We start from the raw sequence: 27,655 nt of genomic DNA, 5'->3' as shown, positions 1-27,655 counted from the left end.
AAACTGGAGTACAAAAGTTGTAAAAAATGTATTGTACATTATACAAGTTTTGATATGTGTGTCACAGTAAAAGTTTGAATCTGGTAATTCTTCAGTTTTAATGGTGTTAGAAAGTGGTACATTGTCATTATATGGTATGCATACCAAAAGTTGACACATGTAATGAATGTCAGAAAGAGATATGTTGTCACATTGAAAGTGGTACACTGTCAAATTTTGGTACAGGTGCAATCAATTGCGATCTGATGGGTGTTTTCCTATTGTCAAACAGAGGTACATTTACCATTAATTATACATTATTTTTTTCGCAAACTTACAATGGAAACAGACAATCAATTTCTCTATTGATTTCACAATACAAAAAGTAGTCCAATTCTATGTGAAACTCAAGTATGGAAAATAAAATCCCCAGAAACTTAAGTTAAAGAGAGTAATAGTATTGATACCTTTTTTATTAATGGACCGCATTTTATTTTAACAGAACATATTGTTAAATGCACTTTGATTTGTGACTCTCCTATTTAACATAATAATTATGCAGTTCCGAAACTGTACGGTGGCTGACTGGCACGCCTTAGCGCTAATCTCCCAGAATTCAGTGCGGTCCACACGTGGAAGTCATGGAGGTATCGCAGGAGGCTGCAGATAGACAGCAAATAAATGAACAAGAGGAGGAACAATATCAACTTTTCTTAAACACCCATGGACCTGCACTTAGGTCATCGAGAGTACCTCCAGTATACTGGAAGAGCCTGTATTACAAACTTGTTAACGAGGTTTGTTAATTTGCAAATCCCTTTACACCCACGTCAGTGTTGTTGTTTTGAGTGTAGAAGTATTGGCTAATATTTGTAAAATTGTGCAGTATATGTGTGGCATTTTAAAAATCGCACTGTTACGTTTATTTCGATGGGATTATTATTATTATTATTATTATTATTATTATTATTATTTTGTTTCTGTTACTGTGGAGTTAACTGTAGTATTACCACCAGATACCCTGGAAATAACAGCACAGAACTGTCTTTGTAATAAGAAAGCATATACGATTTAGGGCTTTTCCTAGTCGCCAAGTCGTTGTACTTCAGTGTTTATAGCCTACACAGCAGTACCAAGATCAAATGGAGGAAATTTGGTCCAGAGTCAATACTAAGTAAATAAAATACGCCATCTACTGGACAGAGAAGTACAAACAACCATCACAGAAAATGCAGCCTGGAATTAGTAAATTAATGGATTGTGAAGCAAGATCGATCACATCAGAACTCAAATGAGAGGAGGCCATTATGCCCATCATTGCTTGTCTGGTTGTGTTACTGTAAACAGTACTCACTGTAAATCCTTTATGCCAAATCCACAAGTGTCCCTAATTTAAAGGGCCACACCCACATTTTGTTCCCTGTAACATACAAGCCACGTGTCCTCTAACCCCTAGTAATGTGGTTGCCGAAGTTTGTTTGAAGAAACTTTGTCAGTTTCTATTGAAGTAAATGGCATTGTATCCAGTAAGAACTGAAGTACGGTATGTACATTTACCAAGCTGCTTAGTCTGCAATCCTTATAAAACTAAATATGATATATAATAGTTTTGTAATGTATCATTAAAAAAAAAAAATACCCCCAAAAATACCAGCTGGTATATTAAACTGGCACTGAGCTCTAAAGAACGTAATAACCAAGCATCTAAAATCATAATGTTGGCAATCAAAAGGAACTTAGCACCTTGAAATGTCTACTCGCGTATCCGCAAATATGCCTTTTGCAGGAGCAATCCAAATGTGATTCTTTCCTCTAAATGATTGTGCTTGCCTCCCTGTAGGTCTTTGATGCGGGACAGTTTTTTGGGATCATGCAGGTAGAGGAAGCAGAGGAAGAAGAGGAAGATGATAGTGGTGATGTTGAAGAGACCCAGCAGGAAGAAAGAAAAAAACGGAATCCCGGAACGGAGCCGATTTGTAAAGTCATTGTTACCAATGAAGACGGACTGCAGGCTGCTGACCCAAACAGGTAGAATCATACTTTTAGCAAACTTAGCTGTGAATGTAACCAATGCAAAGTTGTCTAGAGCTGCTGCCTGGGCAGTCTGAGCATTTCCTGTTGCTTTAATGTGTAATGTTTATCACCTGTATGATTCAGATCTCTTTCCCATTTTAAGCATATTTCTCATCGACCATGCCTGGACGTACAGAGTGCAAAGTGCACGACAGCAGCTGCAGGAGATCCCTGGGCTCCTCCATCGCATGGCCAACCTGATAGGGATCGAGTTCCACGGAGAGTTCCCTGATGAGGATGTGGTTGACCAGGTGATGGTGGAGATGTGGAAATACAATCAGACCTACCAACTCTCCCAAGGGGTAAGAGAGCACTGTCACAGATGGTAATGGATTAATGCAAAGCACCTGTTGACAACAAAAAATGTTTCGGATTCTGTTTTAAATTCTTCTTGGTAATAGTAACTGATCAACCATGAAAACACCTCAGTAATGCCCATGAACTATGTGGAATCCAATGTGGCACATTTGTTCACTGCTCACTCACAACAACAGTTTAGTCAAACAAGACTTTATTAACACCATTGCAACAAAAATACAGAATAGGTATGTTACCTTTTTCCATAGAACAGAGGACAGCAGTCTTCACTTAACTTTCCTTTGTTCTCTGTGGGTCTTGACTTTGTTTAAAACTCTAATTTTCATGAGAAGCTAATATAAGGAAAATAAATTATTTATTTATGTTTTTCTCTGTGTGAAAGCGCACCCACACAAGGATTTAAACAGAATATAACAATATTCCTTTATTGATCCTAGCAATCAAAAGTCACACTTTTACGCTTAATTATTATCCTTATACAGTAATGAGGCCACTAGTTATTAACAGAAATTAAGCAATGATTTAACAATTTCTGGAAGAGGCATCAGACACAGTGCTGGTGTGTGTTCATGGAAGAGCTTGATGCTTCTCGAATGCACCTCCAAATGCCTGCTGTTTTATATAGTTTTTACACCCCTGGCTTAGCTCTGTGTGTCAGCAACACTTTGACTAGACAGCTCCTACATGCACCAGGTTCGGGGAGGTCAGTTTTATTGACACTTTCTCAGGCAATAAAACATTATTTCCCTGAGTGCAGCCAGATAACAGCACAGCTGCACTCAGAATCATAGTTTTGAACTTTTCATTAACTCTTTACAGCAATATTTGTTGTAATTCCTCAGGATACAGTATCTCATTCTTTCATACAATATCTATTGTACCATTACCTTTCCTGACCTTGTTTATCCCATTTATTTTGAATATGTGTCACTTAGGCTAGCAGATTATTCTGGTTCACACAACATTAGATACTGGCCTTACAGCTGCAACCCCTAATTATATGAACTCCCTAAACTCAGTACTTGTCTAATTTTTAATAAACTGTTGTATCACAACAGGGATTAGTCTCCTTTCTATAGTTAGTGACATAGTCAAAAGTCACATTATGCTAGACTTAAAAAAAAAAAAAAAAACAGCTAATATTCATCTATTTGTTTACAAGGTTTGTTTCCTTTATTTATATCCAGACCGCTGAGGAGAAGGTGCCTGTATGGTACATTATGGATGAATTTGGCTCCAGAATCCAGCACTCTAATGAACCTACCTGCTGCACGGCCCCTTTCTTTTACTCCACAGAAGAGGTTGCTTATACTATCTTGTGGCCTCTCCGAGACCTGGAGAATGGAGGTAATGCATGTGTGCTTGTTGGATTGAATCATACAAGTACAGAATTGATGGGATTGAAACAGCTAAACAGGGAGTTTTAATGTAATATGTATTATGAGAGAAGTTAAGTTTATGATTATACAGTAAAAGGCTGCAGTTAGAGCCCACTTAAAATAATGTGTACAGATCAGCTCACCACAAAAAATGCTGGAAGTTACAACCAGTAGTTCACAAACCCCAAAAGACTGAGGTCCTGCATTAACCCTTACATGACCTTGACATCTAACTATTAAGTAATGCCTGTACGCCACTTGCAACCACAACGACACATGGCACACCCTAACCCTAAACCTAACCCTAACACTTTGCTAAACATTACCTTTAAGTGGTGTTAATGCCTAGAATGGTTTGAAACCAGACAGCAGCAGAAGTTGACCTGACAGCAAGGACGTTCCTTGCAACAGGGAATACAATGACACAGTAAAAAAAAAAGTGCTGAAGAACTGTACAGGCTTACAAAATGAATCTAATGCCAAAGGATATAACTGAGTCCTCAAATACGTGTAGTAACCGTGTGATATACACATATAGTCCCCAGGGCTGATTAGGTGCCAGTACTACCAAAATTCATGGATAAGCGACATGTATGGATACACTAAGAACAACTTTATTCTAATCCTGTAACATTGCAACAATGATTATACATGAAATACAGAAAACACCATATTTTAGGAATAATTTTACAAAAATAAAAAATAAAAAAATTGTCATGGGAAATCTCAGTGGACTCCAGCTTGAGAATCACTGCCTTATATATTAGCATAAACAGTTGTTACCTAAACATGCTTATTTTTATTTATTTAGAAATTTGGAATCACCAATTGTTTTATATCCCATTTTCTCCCCAATTTGAAATGCCCAATTTTAAGTTTGGCTCACCGCTGCAACCCCTGCGCGGACTCGGGAGAGAGGAAGACGAACACACGTGTCCTCTGCGTGTCGTCAGCCGTCCGCTTTTCACTCTGTCTGTTTCACTCGGAGCTACAGCGTTGGAGGACTATGCAGCTCTGGGCCGCTTGCAGGCAGGCCCGCAGGTGCCCGGCCAGTCTACAGGGGTCACTGGTGCATGGTGAGCCGGGAGCCTTTACTGGATGCGCCACTCGGGAGCCCCCAGAACAAGCTTATTTTAATTATGTATTAATGTGTATACCAGTTACACTTACCAAAGATCGCCCATTAGGTCGGCTTAATTCAGTTTATGTTGTAATAAAGATCTTTAAGACAGTTAATTAATTTAATGTAAGTGTTTATCAAAGCAGGCACCAATTACAGATACAAGAAATTCACACAAATATCCTGTCTCGAGATTACCAAGAGACAGCACCCCAACCACCCACTTCAGAATGAGCTAAACTGGCTCTCAAAATGAGCCCCTATTTATATCTCAAGTGTGTCCTGCCTCAGGTCAAACCACTTCCAAAAACAACATTGTTCTCTGAATTACAGAGGATGTTCATCACACAGTTCATCAAGACAGCTTATAGTTTACGTTTGTCTAAAAAATAAGAGGAAGTTGGTCATGGGGCAGAAAGAAAGTGTTCGCAAATATCAAACTGTCAAATTAAGTGTTAACAAATGTCAAACTGTGAGCCTGTTCCATTTCCCTGAGGGTAGGTGAATGGTCGCGGTGTATTAACCCATTTTGCCTCGTTACAGTATACACATGTAAAGAACATACCTTTTAATGGTAGACACCGGAAGTGCTGTGTGTGTTTTTTTCTCCCTCACAGAGGAAGTTACACGTGATTACACATACGGAGAGACTAATCCTTTGATCAGGAAGTGCAGGCTGTTGCCATGGTTCCCTGCTGATATGAGGGATATTAGCTCCAACACCCCTGAACCATCTGATGCATACTACCAGGTATGAAGCAAGCCAGTGCATTATTGAAGTCATAGTCACATTTATATAATCATTTATTTCATTTATATAGCGCTTTTCGTACGAAAGTATCGCAAAACACTGTACAGTAGATTGCAAAAAGCATTTACACAACACTATACCTTTGTGTAAAGGTCCCCAGGCATGTCACACACACAACTGTGACATACAGTATTAAATAGCATATTTAAATAACAGTATATTAAATATATGTTAAAGCAGAAATTTAAAAGTTACATTAAAACACACTAAGATAAGAAAGCCATTTTATAAGTGTGTTTTCAGTCTTGACTTAAAAACTGTAACACTCCAAACTTCCCTGATGAAAGAAGGGAGCGCATTCCATAAAAAAAACAAAAAAACTTCCATGTTAATTTTGTTGACCCTAGAAATAACAAGTAGCCCTGCATCCAGCTAAGAGTGTGATTTGGATGATACAGGGTCAGTAACTCCTGCAAATAACTAGGTGCTAATCCATTCAGGGCTTTCTAGGTTAACAGCAAATTCTTGAAATCTATTCTATACTGCACAGGGAGCCAGTGTAAGGAAGCTAGACAGGGGTAATATGTTCACTTTTCCTGGTTTCAGTCTGAATTCTATCGGCAGCATTCTGAACAAGCTGTAAGCGAGACAGCATACCTTTTGGGATACCAGAGAGAAGTGCATTACAGTAATCAATTCTAGATGAAACAAAGGCATGTATTAGTTCTCGGCATCAGATATAGAAATAATAACTTTGGCTGTATTTCTCAAATGGTAAAAAGATACTTTTTGTCACTTCCCTAATGTCTCAAATGATAGATCAGGATCAAAGGTGCCCCCCAAATTTTTCATTTCTAGTTTAAGATTTAATGAGGGATTACTAGGGTTGAGTTCATGTAATCCCACATTTTTAGTTGTTTCTGAGCGCCAACTAGCATAACCTCTGTTTTATATGAATTTAGCATTAAATAATTCTGAGAGACTTGATGTCAACTAACGGTAGCATATATAATGAAAATAACAAAGGACCTAGAATAGAGCCCTGTGGAACACCACAGACAACTTCAGACCTTTCAGATTGTGTTTTCAAGATGATTCAATAAGATGGAGTGGTCTACAGTATCAAAGGCAGCACATAGATCTAAGAGAATTAAAACTGATGCAAAGCCCAAGTCAGATCTTATCAGCAGATCATTTACAACAATGACAAGGGCTGTCTCTGTGCCATGTGCAGCACGGAATTCAGACTGAAACTTCTCAGATCCACCATTAAGAATGAGACATTTTTGTAATTGATTTGCAACAACTCTTTCTAGAACCTTTTCTAAGAATGGTACATTGGATATTGGCCTGTAGTTATTCAGGGCTGTAGGGTCCAAATTGTGTTTCTTAAGCATAGGCTGTATTACCACAGCTACATTAACGACCCAGCTGCCCATTTATTTTGTCAATTTCCATGGCAATTTTTTTTTTCTGCAGATGTTTCTTACTTAGCCCTCAAATAAGCAATTTGGACAGTTTTCAAAACAATTTTTGGCTTATTTTTAAAAATACACACTTTTTTATTATGAAAAACGTCAATATATTTTTTCAATAGAACTTAAATAACAAAACAATAATTTGTTTACAATTGTAGCATTATAACAATATAAATCACAAAATAACATTTTACTTTTCCAATGGCAGCATTTTATAAGTATAAATAACTTTTTTTTGTTTGTCTTACATTTGCAGCATTATAACAGTGCAACAAAGTCATATCACTTTTTAGAAATTCTTTGTGCTATAGATTTCAAATTTTCAGTCATGTCATATACCAGGTGACTGATTTTTACTCTGCAAATGCGTCCATCCACTTTTTACTGCTCATCTATGGATGGGCCGGTCTGTCAAGCACATTTCTTAGGGACTGCTGCCATCTGCCAGCGAAAAACAAAACTGCAGGCTATAGTACCATATACTCTGCTTATGTATTTGGTGTACCATGTTGAAAAGACATGTTAAACTTTGCATGTGCACATATAGCCCCCTGCACGCTTTTCTCACAAATTTGGAAATGGAAATCCTGAGGGAACTATACTGGAGGAAAGTGAACCATTTATAATTTTTAAAATGTGGGTATTAATAGCACCAGAAACATCTAATACAGCTGTTGCTGTGCTCTCATTGTGATAAATCTATAATTGCTCTCTTATCTTAACTGGTTTCCTCTAGCTTAGTGGTTTGGCTATGTCCCAAAGTACATTAACTTTTGACTCATCCATATCTCAGCATAAACGTTCATACAACTGTTCCCTCGAAGCATCCTCCAAAAACCAAACTGCAGGTTTTTAATACATCTATGGGCATCATCTTTTGCAAACACACATTGCTTTGATTTGCTGTGTTGGGCAGCCCCCCTTTCTAGTTTTCAAATCTGTTTTTATGAATAAAATTTAAAAAAAAATATGATTTGGGACCTTATGTTTTGAAATAGAAATGGAGAATGAAGGATTAGGAACATCCAGGACTTCAGTTCTGAGGCTTATGGTTTCTCTTAAAGAGACGACAGTGGACGAGTATAATGGATTGCACAGGACAAGGATAAATGGTTTTGATATGTTCATTTTCCAGACCATTTCACAAGAAAATAAGGAACAGCTTCCTATCCCAATTGAAACCCAAGTTTATCCAAAGGACAAGATTTTTAAGTAAGTCCATCTTTGAATGTGTGTCTCTGTACTGCTCATGACTTGTAAAACTTTGTCCCCAAGTGTGAAGACTCACACTTCCAGTTTCTCAAAACTACTTTTAGCATTTATTTGTTTTTAAAGTAACTCCCCTTAAAACTTACAGTCCCTGGTAAATGTCAAACTGTCATTGACCCTTTTCATGTTACTTTCTGTCTGAATTAGCTTGACAGAAGCACAAAGTAAATGACCACCTCTTCATGTCTAGCCAACCTTTTATCAGGGCTTTAGATTTATGACCGGGCCTGAAGTTCATACCAATCCTCAATAATAATAAAGTAGAACTGGGGGGATTTCAAGTAGTCAGTTCAATGCAGTTCTTCAACCCATCATTTGTTTGTTTGTTTTTTTCCTAAGCACTATTTATTTATTATTGTTCTCTGTTTCAGGGTTTTCACTGAAATGAAACAGGTTCTAAACAATTTGAATCACCCCCGCTTTGAATTTACATGGAATGAGGAGGAAGCAGATATTCTCTTTATGTTTACCCACATTAGAGAATACAGGTCTGTAGAGCACTGTGTTTTCAAAAGACTTCATAAGCCGGTTAGACCACTTATTCTTACAGAATCATGTTCATCATTTTAATCTAAAAAAAAAAAAAAGATGATTCCTGGGCGACTGATTATTGTAGTGTTGCATATTTTGCCTTTTGAAAGACAGTAGCTGATTGGTCCCAGAAAAAAAAAAGTGCAGCCTTCACCATGAGGAGGAGTTGGTGAGTGCAATATAAAGGGTGTCTCATGTAAGCTATGATGTAGCTCAGGGAAGCAAAATAAATTACTGTCAGTACAATTTGTTACCATTTACAATTTTTAATATGAATGTTTGAGCCTATTGAAACTGTGCTGTTAGGATTAAACCCTGTAGCCAATGCTGCTCGGGGAGACTGTATTTTTGGGCTCTGTAGTTTTGCTTGAGTGAAAAGCTTTTTGTAATATTCAATGTGTTTATTGCCCAAATAGGTCAGGCATGATTGAAAAGGTTGGGTCATGAACAGGCTTGTTTTATCTGAATGTCATCATTATGGGCTAGTGCAAAGTAGAAATGAATTACTCGGAACAATATGTGAGCTCCTCCTAGGTGCAAATAAGCTGTTTTTTGCTAGGTTTATACCATTGAAATTGTTTTATTACTTTCAGAACATTTACTTTGAGTTTGCTCTTGCATTTGTTTTAAAAAGTACCCTGTGTTATAGAACAATCAAGACTAGGTCTGGTGGACATGCTGTAAGGAATGTGGAAGCAATTATATAAAAATAATGTATTTACCATCCTTAAGCCGTGTTATTAATGATACTTGACAAGACTGAGTAAAGTCAATCAAACGTATTTATTAAGCTTACGTTATTCAACTATTAGCATTCAAAAAATATTAGTAATTCAGAAACACACAGTTATTTCAATGATATCTCTGGACGTGATATAATGTTTGTTTAGCTTACAGTTACAAGAAATAGCTGAGTTCACTCTTGCAGGTAGGACTAGCAGGCTGTCTTCAAGAAGACCTACTAGTACTTTTGGGTTTACTTATATGCATACCTTAACAAGCCATTCTAAATGTGCTCTAAGCTTATTGGTTACATTTTTATATGTGTTGAGCATTGGTTTGGTTATAGAAGAGTTGCCATTCTCTAACCCCATGATTATATAACAGATATTATGCGAAGTCAACTTTATCACCCCATATACTTTCAACCTTATGTTATGTTTACTCAGCCACGTACACGACCTACATAGAACCGGATTTAGCAAGACCAGTGGCTTGTTGTTGTGAATCTTCATAACCCTTCAATGCTTTTGTAACAATGAAGTATATGCGTAGTGAATTGGTCTAAGGTTTAGTTTCTTTGTGCTTTAGGAAGCTGAGCAAGGAGCGGCCACACGTTCTAGTAAATCAGTTCCCTTGTGAGACTATGGTCACAGTTAAAGACTGTTTAGCATCTGTGGCAAGAAGACTTGGAGGAGTCGAGGGTGCAAAGTGGCTGCCCCATACATTTAACCTCCAAACAGAGTTACCCCAGTTTGTCAGCTACTACCAGCAGCGCCAGGAAAGGTAATTGGTGTCAAGTTTTCGATATTTTTCTTCTAATTAAGACAAATTATTTTTATGCTTTTTATTCCATGTGAAAGGAAAAAAAAAACACCAACCACTTTTGAAAAGCATTGAAATATCTACATTAATTTCTGGTTTGTTAACTGTATTGGCTACATCCTGCCAAAAATCAGGCTGATGGCGGTTTGGTGTCTAGACCCATGTATTTTTAAAGATGAATTTATGAGTTTTTAGTGTCTAATTTGAACAGAATAGGATTTCAAAGTATGGTCATTTTGGGAATGGGGATGACCAGTGATGAAGTACATGCTTATTGTATTTCAGGGGAGAGGATAATCATTGGATCTGCAAGCCATGGAACTTGGCTCGAACACTTGACACGCACATCACAAATGACTTGACCTACATCATCCGACAGAGAGAGAGCACTCCAAAGGTAATGTGATCTCTCCTCACCTTTACCTGGCTCTCTGAGGACAGCATGTCCTTGCATGAGTCATTCTGTTCGGCCCCGGTGATATCTCATTGTTTATTGTCAGACTGATAGAAGAGTGGACCTGTCAAGTGAAAGAGACTGTGTGAGATGATGTGCCTTTTCCTTCCACTAGGTGGTGTGCAAGTACATAGAGAACTCAGTGCTGTTCCACAGGGAGGAGGTTGGAATGGTGAAGTTTGATATCCGTTACATTGTCCTCCTCCGCTCAGTAAAGCCACTGCAGCTGTATGCATACAATGTCTTCTGGCTGCGGTTCGCCAACAGGTATTTGAATGTGTTTTGCAATTCTACTTGTCACTAATGAGTAATTGTAGTTTTTCAGCCCAAAGTAACTGTGCAGTTTATGTCAGTTTTCTGCTCTTCTATGTTGAGCTGAATCATCTTTCAACAACAGTCATAAATGAAGCAATTATTGGGAACTATTACTTTCTCATTAAAGACCAAGTACTTTTGAATGCAATTTCATATCCATTTTTTGATGTGTTTTACATGAGAGCAACAGAACTCTGGACTAGAGTCCTGCATCGGGTCGGGTACCCGGGTGACCCGCAAAAGCAGGTCGGGTTCGGGTCAAAATGTGAACTTTTTCACGGTTCGGGTGCAGGTCAAAAAAAATAATTTTCGGGTCTGAATTTTTCAGCGTACTTGTCTGTAACCCTTTCCCAAATAACATATTAGAAGGTAAGCCACAAAACTTTCTGTGAAAGCACAGGTGTAGCTCCATTTCAACTGGTGGCACAAAAGGAATAGACAGGTATTTTATAGTAAAGTAAGTAGAGATAGTTAATATGTTAAAATATACCCAGACCCCTACAGCGAGCTACCGCGCTGTATAACCTATTGTATAAACTCAATCTGTGGAGAATGGTAGAGATATCTGTGTGTGAGTGAGAGTCAGTTGACGCAGGCAGTAGGTAAAGGACAAACACTTGCGGGTTTGGGTCGTGTTGCAGGTCTTATTAAAGCGGGTCAGGTCAGGTCGCCGGTAAGAAGACGGTGCTGCAGCGGGTTGCGGGTTCGGGTCGGGTCCTGTAGTAGCGGGTCCGGGTCGGAAGCGGGTTGTAAAAATCGGACGCGTGCAGGACTCTACTCTGGACCTCTCATTTTCAGGCATTATACAAATTTAAGAGGACATTTACAAAACAAAAATAACCATTCAAATTACACTTGAAACTATTTGCTCTTAGAAGTTCCTGTATAACTTCAAACACCACAAGTGATGTTACACTGATGAAGTACAAAGTTAGTACACTGGCACAATTTGGTTGAAACCATCATTAACAGTTATTTTCAACCTTCAAGGATACATCTCACCTCCTACATACTGTTATTAAGAACTGTATCATTCCAGAATTTCTCATGCCCTTGCAAATAATTAGTTGTCAAAACAATGTTTTTGTTTTTTCTTTCTTTATCATTTTCCAATTTTCTCTGTAGACTGAACATTCAAATATATATAGATTTTTTTTTTCAAGACCGTCTCCACAGCTACTCTGTCTTTTAATTGCCAGTACAGTACATGTAGCTACCTCAGCCACACCAGAGCTACCACGTTAAGTTCTGATAGACTGTGGTGATATGGATACACACTATACTACTGGGCTGCTTAGCTTTCAGACCCCATTTTTATTTTATAAATTTTGCTTTGTGTTTATTTGTTTTAAATCTAATCACCACCTTTTTGAGGAACAACCTGGACAAATTAAAAACCGCAAGTCTTTGCAACTAAACTTTAGAATGTATTACTTCGTCATTCTTCCTCCTTGACGACTTAATTATTAATGGTTGTCCTCTCCAGCTCAGGTCAGTAGCCTGTGTGTTATAATCATAATAATTTACTTTATCTGAGGGTAACTGTTTTGTAACTGCTGAACCCCAGATTTCTAAAGGACTTGTGTATAACCTGTCAAATTTCTCAGCATTTTTTTACTGTTTCACTAATAAAATGCGCGCAATATTTACAAATCTAGTAAAAAAAAAAATATATATATATATATATATAATATAATATTACATTTTTAATACAGTTTTTAAATCTAAAAAATATGTAAATATGTTAAATGGCAAACTAGGTTAGCAATACTAAAATCGAAAGAAAAAAATAATTACATTTTTTTTCCAGGGAATGTTTGCCTTCAAATGCTTCTAAACAGTAAACTTTTTTTTTTTTAAGCATCCCAACAAGTATACGCTTGACCACAAAGTAGACTCGGAAGTAATTTTATAAGTTACACAACGTGATTTTTTGTAATCCGCGAATACCTAAGTGACTCTGGTACTTTAGCAGATTGCTGCATTTATATGTCAGGTTCATGTATTAAGAAAGCAGTATCACTTTTTCTAGCATTTTGTCCCTTGGACAACAAGTTTTTTTTCAAAAATTGTACACCCTTGCATTTTAATAATTTTATATGCCCCTTAAATGGCAAGGAAGTGAGAAAGTATTGAAATTGTCTCCGGATAGTGTGTGATTTTTCCTGTGTTTTAATGTAAGGCTTGTCAACTCTGCACGTAGACATTTCGCCTCTATGCTGATTAACTTGTATAACCTTGGGTCCCGTCTTTGTTTGTCACAAGATGTTATCGCTTCAAAAGCTGTTTCCTCATTTCTACTGTAACGTTTCTATTGAAAAATCACAAGCCTGTCAGCTAAAACCAGACATGCAACTTGTACTCCTGCTTAAAAAGCTATTTGTTATTATATGTAGAAACCACAAACTTCTGCTTAAATGACGCAATGTAGTCATAGGATCACCTCGGCTTTGCTATTGGTACAAATTATTAGGTGACACCTCTTTTCGGTGGATGCCCATGTTCTGTGGGAGGTAACCTGCCCAGTATAATAATGTCTGTAATTGTTTTTACGGGGCTCTCGCTCTCTCTTGAATACCACCTGAAGAGACTCGTACATTAATATGTAGCCCTGGGGAGCGCCAGAATCTGTTTTTGGGCAGCTCAGACATACCCTGTCTGTACTAGGGCAGCTCACAGTACCATCTGCTAACATCTTGTGTATGGTGTATGTATTACACTTGATTTGCTTTGTCCCTGAATAAACTATTTTGATTGAAGTTACCTGAAGCATCAAAAGAAACGTATCACTATTATAACGAAAAAAAATAAGGCATATAAATGATGGACATTGACAAAATGTTTTTGGTTTCTTTATAATCACTCGATCAATCATCCTTGACCATGATACACTTGAGTGACTATGACTGAAAAATATGCACTTAATCACCTGATTAGTGAGACAGTTGATTGGACACTGGATATGGAGTGATTTCAGCTGTTGAACTGAGCTGGAATAAAAGCAATAAAGAAAATCACAGAAAAAAACTAATATGCTACGTCTGTCGAGAGTAGCGCCTTCTTGCAATTGGCATGTTGGAGGCTGGACTAGGGCAGCGTACTGTGGGTCACCGTCTTGGGTGCTCACAGCCAGCAATTTCAAACTTGGCGAGACAGTATAATCAATGAAAGGCCATGAACTGGGAGACCAAGAGTCACAACACCTGCCCAAGATCGACAGATCATTTTGCAGCATCTTCGTGATGTCAGTTGTTAATCAGCACCATAAAAGTCACTATTTATTTTATTATTGCAAAAGTATTAAACGCCACAATTGCTTTGTAAAAAAAAGAACAATATATATATAGAGCAGGGGGTTCCCAAACTTTTTTTTAACTGAGGCCCACCTGTTCAGCTGCATTAGGCACTGCAGCCCACTATTAGCACTCCTTGGGAAAACATCAAATTAAAAACGTTTTATATGTTTAAACCTGTAACAACATTATAAATAAACCTAGTCTAAAATGTCCTTTATTAATTTGAATAAATATTGCGAATGAAGGAAATCACATGGAATATGTGAAAATAAAAAAAGAATTGAAACACTTTAATTTTAGTAAATAAAATAAATTGCAAAAACTAAACAGATGTTTTTATCAAACCTTTAAATTAGGAACCTTTTGTATAATTTAGTTTTTTTGAAATGCAGCTATTTGTTCTTGGTCATCAAACACGAAATAAATGCATGTCTCTTATTTTCCACATTCATAAATACCTGAACAGGAATCACTTTTGAGTAAAGCCAGTACAACGTGCACAAGAACGTAACTCTTAAATCCTAATTTCTGAACACTAAAACGACCAGCAGTTACGCTGAACTGACACGTACAAAAAAAGACGAATGCGCACAATACGGAAGGAAAAGAGAGTCTTGCATAAGTTACTTTTTTCGCCACTACTCTGCACAACCAAATACAACTTGCAAAATCACATTCAGTTGGCTTGCAACCCCCCCCCCCCAAAAAAAAAATACTCAATATTTAAAATGTTAATAGCTAATTAGTCACAAAAACATATTTATCATAGGCATCATTTGAATTTTTAAATTAATGTTATCAAGTACAAAAGTTAGTATGAAAACATTTCTACAAAAGAAACAAACCCATTCCAGCACCTCAAAACGTTGCCCATGGTACAAATGCATTCAAACTCTTGTTGCTGCTTTTTTTGTTCTTTATACTTTGCAAAACGTATTCTTTGGTAGCGGATTCGACATATTGTAATTTTATTAATACTGAACACACGGCTCTGATTTGTGAATTTCTGCTTTGATTGACAATTCACCACTACTCCCTTGCTACACTTTATTTTAAAACAGTTACAGCTGCTGCCGGGTGCCTGCTTTTCGCTTAGTCACACCTTTTTGTTTCTTAATGAAAAGAAAAATAATGAAATCACATTATGATAAAATGTTAAATGCATAATTTAAAATGTCAATTTTTGTATTTATTCCTAAACAAAATTAATTTCTGTTTTTTTTATTTCTAATGAAATCACATTTTATCACACGACGAGGCACCTGCGACGTTGACACGCCAACTTTCTTTGCAACAGCAGCCTGAGAAACTACAGGAGACTCCAGATCCTTCAAGAGTTCAATGTGGTTTATGCAAGTCACAGCGTAATCACGTACTCGCTGCGCTGCGCGAACCTGTCTTGCTCTGAAAAGTGATCTGCGTTCATCTTTTTAAAATACTGTATCCCAATTAAACGAAGTGACGTCCCAATTAAACATCATAAATAGCATTGGGAAGAACCGTCTCCCAGAGTTGTATCCCATTTAAGCAGCAATCCCGATTATGCAGCACCGACTGTATAGTGTTTTATGTCCCCACATGTTGCTACAACGGTTTAAATAATGTACCTGCAATATCTTTTCATTGTTAACATCCTGACAACTTTTTACACTTTACCTTTAAAGTCTGTTTCAAAGCTCTTTTCAAAATGTCCACTTTGGAAAAGAAAAGCCAGAGCACTTTAAAAAAAAAAAAAAAAAAAGTGCTCTGCTTTTCTTTTCCATAACACATCATGGATCGTTGTTCCTGTGTTACCTGTTTGACAATGTGGGCAATAATCCTTACACTATCAGTGTGCTAAGCGGACATTTTGAAAAGAGCTTTGAAACAGACTTTAAAGGTAAAGTGTAAAAAGTTGTCAACATGTTAACAATGAAAAGAAAAATGACAGGTATATTATTTAAACAGTTGTAGCAACATGTGGGGACGTATAACGCTATATTTTTCGGATCCCCACTACTTACTCTTTTAATATCTGTATGTGTGTTTTGCTGGCCTAGCATAGGTTAACTTAGCAAAATAATAATTGTCTTACCTTTTAGCAGATACTAACCTATAATTCAGTCAGTATAATGTTTATCAGTTAATAACCACAGTATATGGTTATGTTTCTAAAGTCCTGATATGCTTTTAAGCAATATGCATGTAAGTGGAAGGTTCCACACATTCATTCTTGTCTCCTTAATATGTTTATTACTGTCCTTCAATGACTATACCAGCCTTTTCAATGCAAGCTCTATAGGCGATAGTGGCTAGGGAACGCGTCCTGTTATCTTTTTAAAAGTTGGGGTTTGATTTGCTAGTGTAACCACACTGAGGACGTTCCGGAACGATTGGTGACAGTTCCCAGCAGGCACTGCATGCAAGCCAGCTACGTCATCACCTTGCTGCTTTCCTGTGATTAACTAGGCGGTAGCATTAAATATTCACAGTGTTATACATTAAATGAACATCATAAAAGTAAAATAAGATGAAGTATATTTTTCTTATCTTTCCAAAAGTTGTTCTAATCCTCTTCATCAACATCCACAAGCACTGAAGAAGGTAGTATTTTCAAAAGATGGCGTTCGATGATGTCGTCATTACACCATAGTGTCAGTCGTCCCGTCACCCCCTGCTGTTTCATACAAGTGTAAATGCACCCTTCCTTTATAAGCGATTCCAGAACGCAAGTTTAAACGCAGCATATGTCAGCTCAATCAAGAAGTCATGAATTGCTCCTCTTTTCAGCAATCCTCACTTTTTAATTTATTATCAGTCCTTACCTGCCATTAACACCCTTGCTCACCCATCCATACTTCTGAAGAACTCTAATCCCCTAAAGGAGGGCTAACCATGGTTTTGGACCTCATAGACTGAGCTAAAGCATAGTAAGTGATTTTGTACCAGAAAGTACAGTAGAAGCGACTTTTACTCCATATAGTATAGTTTTTGTAACATCTGCATTTTATGAATTCAAGCAAAATATGCAAGCACATAACCAAAAGAAGTAAAAGACCTTCAACATAAGAAAAGGGCGACCAGAGATAATGTTAATATCGCGTAAGAAAATTGATTTTATGCTTTTCATAATGAACCTTTGACATTATTCTTTTTTTTTTTTTTTAATTAGTTGTAGTAGTTGTTAATTAAGAATAGCAGGCTGTGTGGTCTAGTGGTTAAAGAAAAGGGCTTGTAACCAGGAGATCCCCGGTTCAAATCCCACCTCAGCCACTGACTCATTGTGTGACCTCCTTGTGCTCTGTCTTTCGGGTGAGACGTAATTGTAAGTGACTCTACAGCTGATGCATCGTTCACACACCCTAGTCTCTGTAATCGCCTTGGATAAAGACGTCTGCTAAATAAAATTGGGAAGTGGAGTTCAAGGTTGGTTAAGGGTTTAGCATTCCTTTGAAGAATTCCAGTGGAGCCTTCTCGGTAGGGGGCCACAACACCTAACCCTCACCACCCCCAACCTTTGAATTCCTGGTGGAATAAAACCATGTAATATATATATATATATATATATGTGTGTGTGTGTGTGAAGTTTGTTTGTTTAGAGCAAATAACGATACACAATACATACAGTTGTCAGAATTGCTTTTAATGCATTCATTATTAATTTATTATACAGCCATTTAAAGCAGTACCAATCCTTGCTTTGGTTGTGCAATGTCATGTAGTAAAACATTTTATTGGTATTTAAAGGTATTTTTGTAATATTTGTATGTACTTAAGGCTGTGTTCACACTAGGGTAGTTTAGAGGGTTTGGTCCACACTCGGTACGGTTTGATACTTTCGGTATGATGTCCGCTTGGAAACTAACTGTACTGAGTTTACCTAAAGAGCTGGTCTCGGTCCATCTGGCAAACGCACCAAGTCTGGTTCGCTTGCTAAACCACAACGTGAGCAACTGCTGGACTTGGTCCTTTTACACACAGGAAACAAACTATACAACGTAACTTCACTCGGAAACATTTCACACGTAATTTAGTTCATATTCTGAGGAAACAAGTAGCGCAAAAACAGCCTTAAAAAAATAAAACAAATAAATACATAAATTAAGTCCAAAACTGCATCATTGTGCTCAGCAAGATAATAGCAGAGTAATTTATTAGGTTGTGTTAGCGTCATTCAAAAGTAAAATAAACAGTCGTATGGATTATTTGTTGAATCATTCTGATTATGTGTGTATCATGTTTAAATGGTAATACTAATAGCTGATCTATTTTTTATTTATTTTTTATCTGGCTTTTTGTACATTTAACATGTTTTGAGATGACAATACTGTATAAAGAAAACAATGAGTTATCATCTGCAATAAATACACCCGATGTTTAATTTTTAAACTATTATTGTGTTATTGTATACTGTTATTTTAACGGCTTCAGAGTTGGTACGGCGTCAGTGAATTGAAGAAAATAAAACGTCCCAGTTTTTCACTCTGCAAATCTGGTAGCTAATTACATGGACAGTGCAAGAAACTAAAGCTCTGATATAAATTTGGTCAGACACCAAAATCCAATCCAAACTAGAAAAAGTCACAGAAATAGTACAATATATTCAGTCTTTCTCAAATGAATGCCTACAGTAGGAACTTTTTAAATTGTAATAATAGTGTGGTTTAATTGAGTGTTAGAGGGAATTTAAAATAATAATACTGTGTTTTAATTGAGTGCAGAGGGAATTTAAAATAATAATATTGTGTATTAATTGAGTGCAGAGGGAATTTAAAATAATAATATTGTGTATTAATTGAGTGCAGAGGGAATTTAAAATAATAATATTGTGTTAATTGAGTGCTAGAGGGAATTTAAAATAATAATATTGTGTTTTAATTGAGTGCTAGAGGGAATTTAAAATAATAATATTGTGTATTAATTGAGTGCAGAGGGAATTTAAAATAATAATATTGTGTATTAATTGAGTGCAGAGGGAATTTAAAATAATAATATTGTGTATTAATTGAGTGCAGCGGTAATTTTACTCAATATTGTTTTTTTTGTTAAATCTAAGTCTTTGTGCTTAGGACTAGGCAGCCTCCGAATTTCCAGGTACAATGTATATGATCTTTTTCTTTCCCCTAGACCATTTTCTCTTGATCACTTTGATGACTACCAGAAGCACTTTACTGTGATGAACTATGCAGAAGGAGTTCAGCTAAAACAGGTATAGTACTTTTCAGTCATACACAGATAGAACTGCAGTTTATGCATGGAATTAGAAGTAAAAATGTATTTTCAGATACGCTGTAGTATGAAGATAATTGGCTCAAGGTCTAGTGCTGTGCAACAAATTATATTAGACATACCAAAGGAAACTTAATACATTGACAATGTTTACTCTACAATACTTGTCTTGAAGACATGAGAAAGGCTTTTAGTCGAAATGTGTATTGTTGGATGTATTAAGTTTCTTTTAGTATTATTATTATTATTTGTTTATGTAGCAGACGCCTTTATCCAAGGCGACTTACAGAGACTAGGGTGTGTGAACTATGCATCAGCTGCAGAGTCACTTATAACTACGTCTCACCCGAAAGACGGAGCACAAGGAGGTTAAGTGACTTGCTCAGGGTCACACAATGAGTCAGTGGCTGAGGTGGGATTTGAACCGGGGACCTCCTAGTTACAAGCTTGTTTCTTTAACCACTGGACTACACAGCCTCCTTGGTATTTCTAAATTTAATTTTTTGAGAATGTAATAGTTATGGATGACCAATTCGATGACATAACCTTTTTTTTTTTTTACCATTATTCCACAAAAAGAATACCTTCAGCAAGCTTGTATAAAAAGTTTGAAATGTTCAGTAAGTGCTGACACTCATTAAGCATTTTTAGAATTAAAATGTTGCATGCCCTCATCACTAGTTTTTTGGAGGATACACATTTTGCCACAGAACTGCTCAACACAGTACATGAAGATTGGTTGATTTCACCTCCCTCTTCAGCTTGACCCAGCAGCAATCTCTTGTGTTGTACAACAGTTTAAGCTCTTGGTGACACAGGGTGTGTGACTAGAATGGAATGCAATGCTTAGGGCTACAAAGCACAATGGTGTGGAAAGACTATAAAATCATTATGTACAGTAAAGAAAAGGCTTATTTACAAGCACAACTTGTGAAAGAAAAATATTCATCAATGTAAAAAAAAACCCAAAAAGATATTTGGAAGTCTGAATGACGATCGTTATATGTGGTGACTGTTTGGCTGCACAGACTCTGATTAGGTGCTAATGTTTCTTAAGTATGCTCTAGTCCTTTGTAGTGCGCTTACACTTAAAACAGATCTGATCTACGTCAGGGTTGATTAGATTAAAAGATTCTTACCATTTGAGCCAACCTAAAATAAGCAATATACCCATCACATGGTAGTTTATTTCTTGCAGCTATTTAAAATGCACTTTGTTTTTCCCCCTTCAAAAACTTGAATACCTTTTTAAATAGTAACTGAATTACAACATTTTTTTTGCAAAGTAAGACATACAAACTGCTAGTTATCTTTACAAACTAAGCTTATTTTTTTGCTTAATAATATTGTAAGTACACACATGCCCCCCTGCATGTCTATGCATTAAAGTAAGTTTTATATTAGTTTAACCCTCACAAAACAACAACATGAATACTTCTAAAAACAGATTTTTTTTTTTTTTTTTACACAGTGAAGAGACGGTGCATTTACCTTTAAACAGGCATTTTCTCTGTTTGCTGCAAAGTTGAAGAGTACTGTTTTGCTTTTAAAGCCTCATTTTTTAAATTGTATTTAAAGGTGTGTCAGTAAATCACAATTCACGCAAAACTAAACGGTAACTGTTTCTTTTTTTAAATTTATACAGAATATGTGGGTATAAGTGCGAGTAGCCCTGCGGGAAAATGTGTGCTTGGATAACAGTATTGGAGGTGAAACAACTATCAGGAAATCATATTCTGCAATTATGATTTATTTTAATCTCAATAAGTTTGTCATGTATTGTTATTGAAGTATGCAGGGAACATTTTAAGCAAACATAGAGGGCAATGCAGTACGAAACTAATGCATATAATATGAACGAAACTGTAGCATTTTGTTGGTTATCCATTTTTATGTCATGTTATCAGACAAGTGTACTTTTCATGCCTCTTATTGGCGGTTATCAAAGTAAATGTCCTGCATCCTGTGCATGAGTGTGTTTGTGTCCTGTTCCCAAGGAGACGGCTGAGTAACACTGACTGGGGGCAAGTCAAGCGTCGACTCTGTGTGAGTCGACTCGGAGACTGATGTGTTTACAGTAGAGCGAAAAACAGACCCAAGCCGTCACCAAGTCACCCTCTGGAGAATGCAACTTGAGACGGCTGAATTTAGGAACGCTGTGTTGCACTATAAAAAAAACAAAAAAACACCCTGTGAACTAGTGGCTAGTGTAAGAAAAGAAGCCTTTTGTAAAAGGGTAGAGGCGTATAATGTAGGTAGTTGAGAATGATTTTGTTGTTTTATGTTGTAGGTCCACTATGATGAATTTATTCCTCTGTTTGAGAAGCAATACCCAGATTATCCTTGGAAAGATGTACAGGTGAGCTGCTCCTTTTTTTTATAGCTCAGTATATCAACATACAAAGAGATTAATACCAACTTCTTTTTTTATATAAATGAAGATACCTGATGTAACTTAAAAAAAAAGTCATTTTCTTCAATCAGTTGTTAGGTTTATTGAAATATGCAGGGAGTCTGGTCCCAGGTACAGGACAAACAGAATACTCGTTCTTACAGTTTTTGCATGACATTACATACCCTTCTGTATAGATGGTCCACCTCCTCTTTCTCTGACACTTAACAAATAGCAAAGGTACAACACATTATTCTGTTACCATATATTTAATTTAGTGTGTGTGTCTGTGTGTGTAGTCTAGTGTGACGACCTCTGAACTCAGTGCATTCTTCAAACCCCTGGTGGTGCCCCAAAAGGTCCATACATCTAGTTTTTGTCATCTTCCTTGTTCATACTGTTTCTCCATTCTCTAGTTCACACTTTAAAAAAAAATATATATATATATATGAATCTCTTACTAGTTTCCCCAATTAGCGCTGGTCTTGGACAACACAATGTTAAAGTCCAATATAAATGATATTGGGGTCAATGAAACCACCACATATTGATGTGATTCTTTTAAAAGATATTGCAGATAAAGGTAGAGTGCCCCACAGTTTCACATGTAAAATATTAGCTGTAATGGGGGTAGGGGGTGTAAGATGGCTTTATCTCCCAGTATTTTCTATGTAAATGACAACATGTTCTATGTTTTTTCTGTGTTAAGTTCCATTATCAATTCACTCCAGTTTTATGAATGATAGAGACCACACGCTTTGAGATTGTGTATTTTACAGTTGGTTCACAGCTGTATTCTATTATTCTCTCAATGAAGGCCTTCACAGGGTTGTCTAATAAAAAATAAATAAAACTAGCCATTTTATTTGAACCTCTGCCTAAAAACATATGTTTCTGCCCCACTTTATCCCTATGCTTGAATCACAATATTCTATGTTGTTTTGCATGCACTCCCTATTTTTGTTTGGTAAATGCTTCACAAAAAGATTGTTTACATATAGAGTATAAGTACAGTTATTCAGTTTGGAGGATATTACACCTTTTTAAAATGATTATGAATAGTCAAGTAGCCTACTACACTCCAGAAACATAATCATTATTAATACAATGTGTTTCAACAATATTGTTTATTTATTAAATATAGTTACTGTAAAATGTATTTTATTACAGAAATTGATTGGAGTCAAATATTTTTACAAATATATATTTTTTTGGAGTGTAACAGATGTCACCTATTCTGTCCCTCAACTGAAGTGTGTCCAATCATATTTAATTTACATTAACTAATCATAGTTGACATCATTATTATCCTGTTCAAAAATAACATTTTTGTTTGGATCTGCATTTGTTCTAATTTATGACTTACACGTCATTCCTTCCTCCTCTATTATCAGAGCCTAGCTGTCATCTTGGGAATTTTATAACACTCTCATTTTTATTGCTTGTTTGGGCTTTATCGCTTACTCGACCCGTTATTTTAATTCGTGCAAAACATCTGGTTTTCACCCAAACAGAGTTGCTGATGTGTGGAATATTACCAACTCCAGTTGCAGTTGAGTGCACTAGACGTTGTATACAGGGCATCTTGACAACTCCCACCACTGCTTTTTGTTATCTTAGGCTTAAATTCCCATTGGCATTTTAGCATTTGTTGCTATTTTATCAGCAATGTGAAAAAAGCACTTCAGTTTTCAGCGCTGTGATACATTACTTTTGCAAGCACAACATTGATATCTTTGTGTCAGCAATAGTGTGGACTGAGTTTGACCTTGTGTTTTTTCTTTTTTTTTGTAGGAGAAGGTGTTTAAATCTTTTGCTGAACTTTTCCAAGTTGCTTCATCCAGGCCTGCACCTTTTGGCATCTGTGACTACCCATCCTCTCGCGCGGTCTACGCTGTTGACCTCATGCTGAAGTGGGATACAGATAATGAGGGTAACATTCTCTCTTGTTTTGTACTTTTATAGAATCAAGTTTTTTTGTTTTATTGTTTTATAAATTGCAATTACTACCTTTAACCCATTAAGTAACAAACTTATTTTTAAAAAAAAAATCAGAACACAAAATGTATTTATGTAATCTGATGCATTATATTTGGACTTAACTTTTGTTGATTTAGCCTTCTCTATCTTTTTTTAATGGAGTTTATATTCATCTCTTTTTATAGCCCAATTACAGTTGTATTTTTTTCCCATTCACCAATAACTGCTGTCTTCCCAGAACCCCCCTCATTCCACAAACATAACTTAATTAATCATCTTTTGTTTAAAAAAGATTCCAGCTATGGCGATGTCAGCGGGTCCCTCATTCTTCAGATATAACTTAATAAATCGTCCTTTGCTTAAAAAAAAAAAAAGCAAGCTAAGTGGATACCCAGACCCCCCCCACTGTCCTCACTTGATGAAAACCCATAAAGCAAAATGCCAACTACACCCCAATGCCAGCAGGCCGCTGTAGGAAAACAGTATATAGCAGGACGGTCTGGTCCATACAATTTCAACCTTTAGAAGGGATCTAAAAAGCTTTTTGTAAAAGCTCCAAAATATATTATCTGAAATAAAAATTGCTGATGACGAAAAAGAAGAGCCATGTGGGAGGGGTTTTAGGTTACCGCTCTTTCTTTCAGAAACAAATTGGTCTGACATCAGTCAACTCCGTGTCTTGTATGATTAGACTGGTTTTCTTTTTTAATATGAAAGAAGCATGTTGGTTCTGATGCATGTTGCAAGATGTTTTCTCATTGGAACATTATGCGTCCTGTCATACATTGGTAAAGGTCTTAAATTCGCTTCCATTTACAAAGAAGCATTTAAAAGTGACACACAGCTGCTCGTACCAGCTGATAATCGATTGTATCTGTATATGATTCATTACGTCGCTTTGATGTGTAGAGGGCAGCTATGACCCCCCCCCCCCCCCCCCCACAAATGCCTTTATCAGAGGTGCCACTCGGGAGCCCCGCCAGCTGGTTTTCTCACTTACTGATAACAAGTTTCCTCCCCTCTCACTATTTTACACAGACAACATTCTTGTACATTTAAAGTGACAAGTCTACTACTAATAACTAATAATTGGTAATTTGCACTGCAAGCTATTTAATCAAATGAAATCCCAGTTTCATTTTCTAATTATAAATAGCAGATGCTGTTTTTATTTTTTTAATCAGCACCGATGACCCTCTTCTCTGTTAACAACTGTTCGGGAAGAACTGGGTAGTTGTAAAAACTGTATGTTACATCTATCTGAAACTAAGGTTGTTGTCAGATTTCACTTTCACCGAATATTACAAATGAAATAAGAATTCAAAGAATGTAGAAACCTAGGGCTTCTGGTTCTAGTTCAGTACACACAATAGACCAGAAATGTTCGGTTCCAGCAGCTTTATTAAGCAGTTAAACTCATAACAGCAGGTTAAACAATAAAAGCAGCAATTGGAAAGCATATCACTCTAAAGAGTGTCCACAGTCAGAAAGCTTTTGAATGTATCAAAGTTAAAATTATTTCAAACCTTCACCAAATATACACATTTACTAATCTAGGGTTACCATGTGGCTCCGGATTAACCGGACGCTGCGAGACAGAACGGGATTTCAAACTTGCCCCTAAATTGAAATAAATGAAGGTGTAAATGAACCATCCTTAGCTACAATTAATAATGGTGCTTAAATACCCACATGTGCGTCAAATAATTGTATTATACTAAGAATGAATTGCAGCCAGTCGCTATTTTTTTCTGTTTGTTAAAATTAAATCGCCCATATTATTCTGCGAATACAATGAAAGCATCGTCATCTCGTTGCTCTATTGATAGATTAGCTATTCGTTCATTGAGATCTGATCAGAAGCAGCTGATCAGTGTGACTTGTTTGCTGCGCCCAAGCAATTCCACCACAGCAGGATTAGCAAAGGTGGAGCTCATTTGTACGTAAATTACTTTCAGTTTAGGGGGAGTTTTGAAATCCCGGTCTGTCTCAAAGCGTCCGGTTAATCTGGAGCCATATCGTAACCCTAACTAATCGCAAGTTTATTCAAAGCTCTTCATGTATATAACATGATATGCATCTAATATTTTAGTCAGTTACTATACAACATTTAAAAAAAAAATCTTTCTATACTTAATTTCAAAACATCACAAAATTAATATAAAGTCTGCTTTTTCAGCAAGAATGTGGTTTTGACATCACCCTGCCACAAACTCTTGTGCCCTGGTTCTGTGTAGAAACAAACTTTCCAGATAGAGGCCCTCATTCATTGCACTGCTGAAGAAGGGCTTATATTTATTTTGTTTATTTATTGCATTTATATAGCGCTTTTTATACAAAAGTATTGCAAAGCACTGTACAGTATGTAGCAGGAAAAAAAGAACAAACCACAATACATTTGTATAGCATGTCACACATACAACTGCCATAATCGGACCATTTAAATAATAGTATACACAATACAAACAGCAATTTCAAAGTTACTTTAAAACCCACTGAGATAAGAAAGACATTTTTATAAAAGTGCGTTTAGTCTTGACTTGAAAACTGTAATGGTCCCAGCTTAGATATAGATAGGTAGGTAGATACTGTATATAGATATAGATAGATAACTGTGTAGAGAGAGCTGTGTATTTGTGTGTGTGTTACTAATTGAACTGAAGCACTAATGGAAGATTCCATGTAACACTGGAAACTGAGGTCCATAGTTTCCTGTGCAATTTGGTTCTGCCATTATGCCACAAATCCTCCCTAAAGACACCATCCCAGTTGAGTTACAGGGATGTGTAGTTCTAGTTGTGTAGTTCAGGAGTAGTACCCTTCATCCAATCCTTTGGGTACTTGTGAGTTTCATAAGGTTGTTTAGTACCAGTTATCACACATTAAATGTTGACATCCATCACATAAAAACTGCGCAGCCACAATCTGTCCTACTGAAATACCATTTGTTTTGACTTTAACACTGTTTTCTATTGTAGGTCAGAGATTTATGCAGCCTCAGATCTTGGAAGTAAATTTTGGTCCTGACTGTGCGAGAGCCTGCAAATATCACCCCAGCTTCTATGAGGATGTCTTCAGCACTCTTTTCTTGGATGAGACAGATAATTGCCCTGTTACCCGCATTGCATAATGCCCAAAACAAAAGAAGTTACTCTCAAAAAAGAGCATGCTGTTTAATATATCTTCAATAGAATTATTTTTAAAGCCTGGAATTGTGTACATTCCTGTGGATCCTGTGGACATTTTCCTGCAAAAGAATTGCATTACAGCTTTTGTTTTTTCAATAAAACACAGCAAAACTCAATTAATTGCATCTTTCATTGATGTTTTAGATGTTTAACAATGATCTGCTGGTGGGCTGCTGGTGCTGGATTCCTCAGTTGCTGGTGCCTACTGACCACCGTTATTCCTTTCACTTAGCGTATTTCAGGCAGTCTTAAGAACGATTCATCAAAAGCAAGAGAATCTGTTAGAAGTTCTAATAAACCACATATTTATTCATTTATTTGTGAATGTCTTGTTTCTTTAAAAACATACAAGAACAGGTCTTATTACATCTGGCCAACA

General features: G+C 36.6%; 1 protein-coding gene across 1 annotated transcript; it reads left to right on the top strand.

Moving 5' to 3' along the window:
- The first annotated feature begins 562 nt into the window (after positions 1–562).
- ttll12 (tubulin tyrosine ligase-like family, member 12) lies at positions 563–27,392 on the top strand. The gene is made up of 14 exons (XM_034032124.3): positions 563–776; positions 1,820–2,007; positions 2,156–2,354; positions 3,558–3,717; positions 5,487–5,620; positions 8,234–8,310; positions 8,739–8,855; positions 10,210–10,404; positions 10,729–10,840; positions 11,013–11,164; positions 19,615–19,696; positions 22,007–22,075; positions 23,903–24,041; positions 27,067–27,392. The coding sequence occupies exons 1-14, from the start codon at positions 621–623 to the stop codon at positions 27,216–27,218; spliced, it is 1,932 nt and encodes a 643-aa protein (XP_033888015.3). The 5' UTR covers positions 563–620; the 3' UTR covers positions 27,219–27,392.
- The last annotated feature ends 263 nt before the right edge of the window (positions 27,393–27,655 follow it).

Source organism: Acipenser ruthenus, chromosome 14 (genome assembly GCF_902713425.1).
Source record: "Acipenser ruthenus chromosome 14, fAciRut3.2 maternal haplotype, whole genome shotgun sequence".
Classification (NCBI taxonomy): Eukaryota; Metazoa; Chordata; class Actinopteri; order Acipenseriformes; family Acipenseridae; genus Acipenser; species Acipenser ruthenus.
Note: the sequence above shows the minus strand (reverse complement) of the source record. Positions and strands in the feature narration are given on the sequence as shown.

Bases quoted from the DNA above. Each gene is read 5' to 3' on its own strand.
- ttll12 (XM_034032124.3), top strand. From the start codon at position 621: ATGGAGGTATCGCAGGAGGCTGCAGATAGACAGCAAATAAATGAACAA. The intron at 5,621-8,233 runs GTATGAAGCAAG...TTCATTTTCCAG, and splicing joins CATCTGATGCATACTACCAG to ACCATTTCACAAGAAAATAA. The intron at 10,841-11,012 runs GTAATGTGATCT...TCCTTCCACTAG, and splicing joins AGAGAGAGAGCACTCCAAAG to GTGGTGTGCAAGTACATAGA.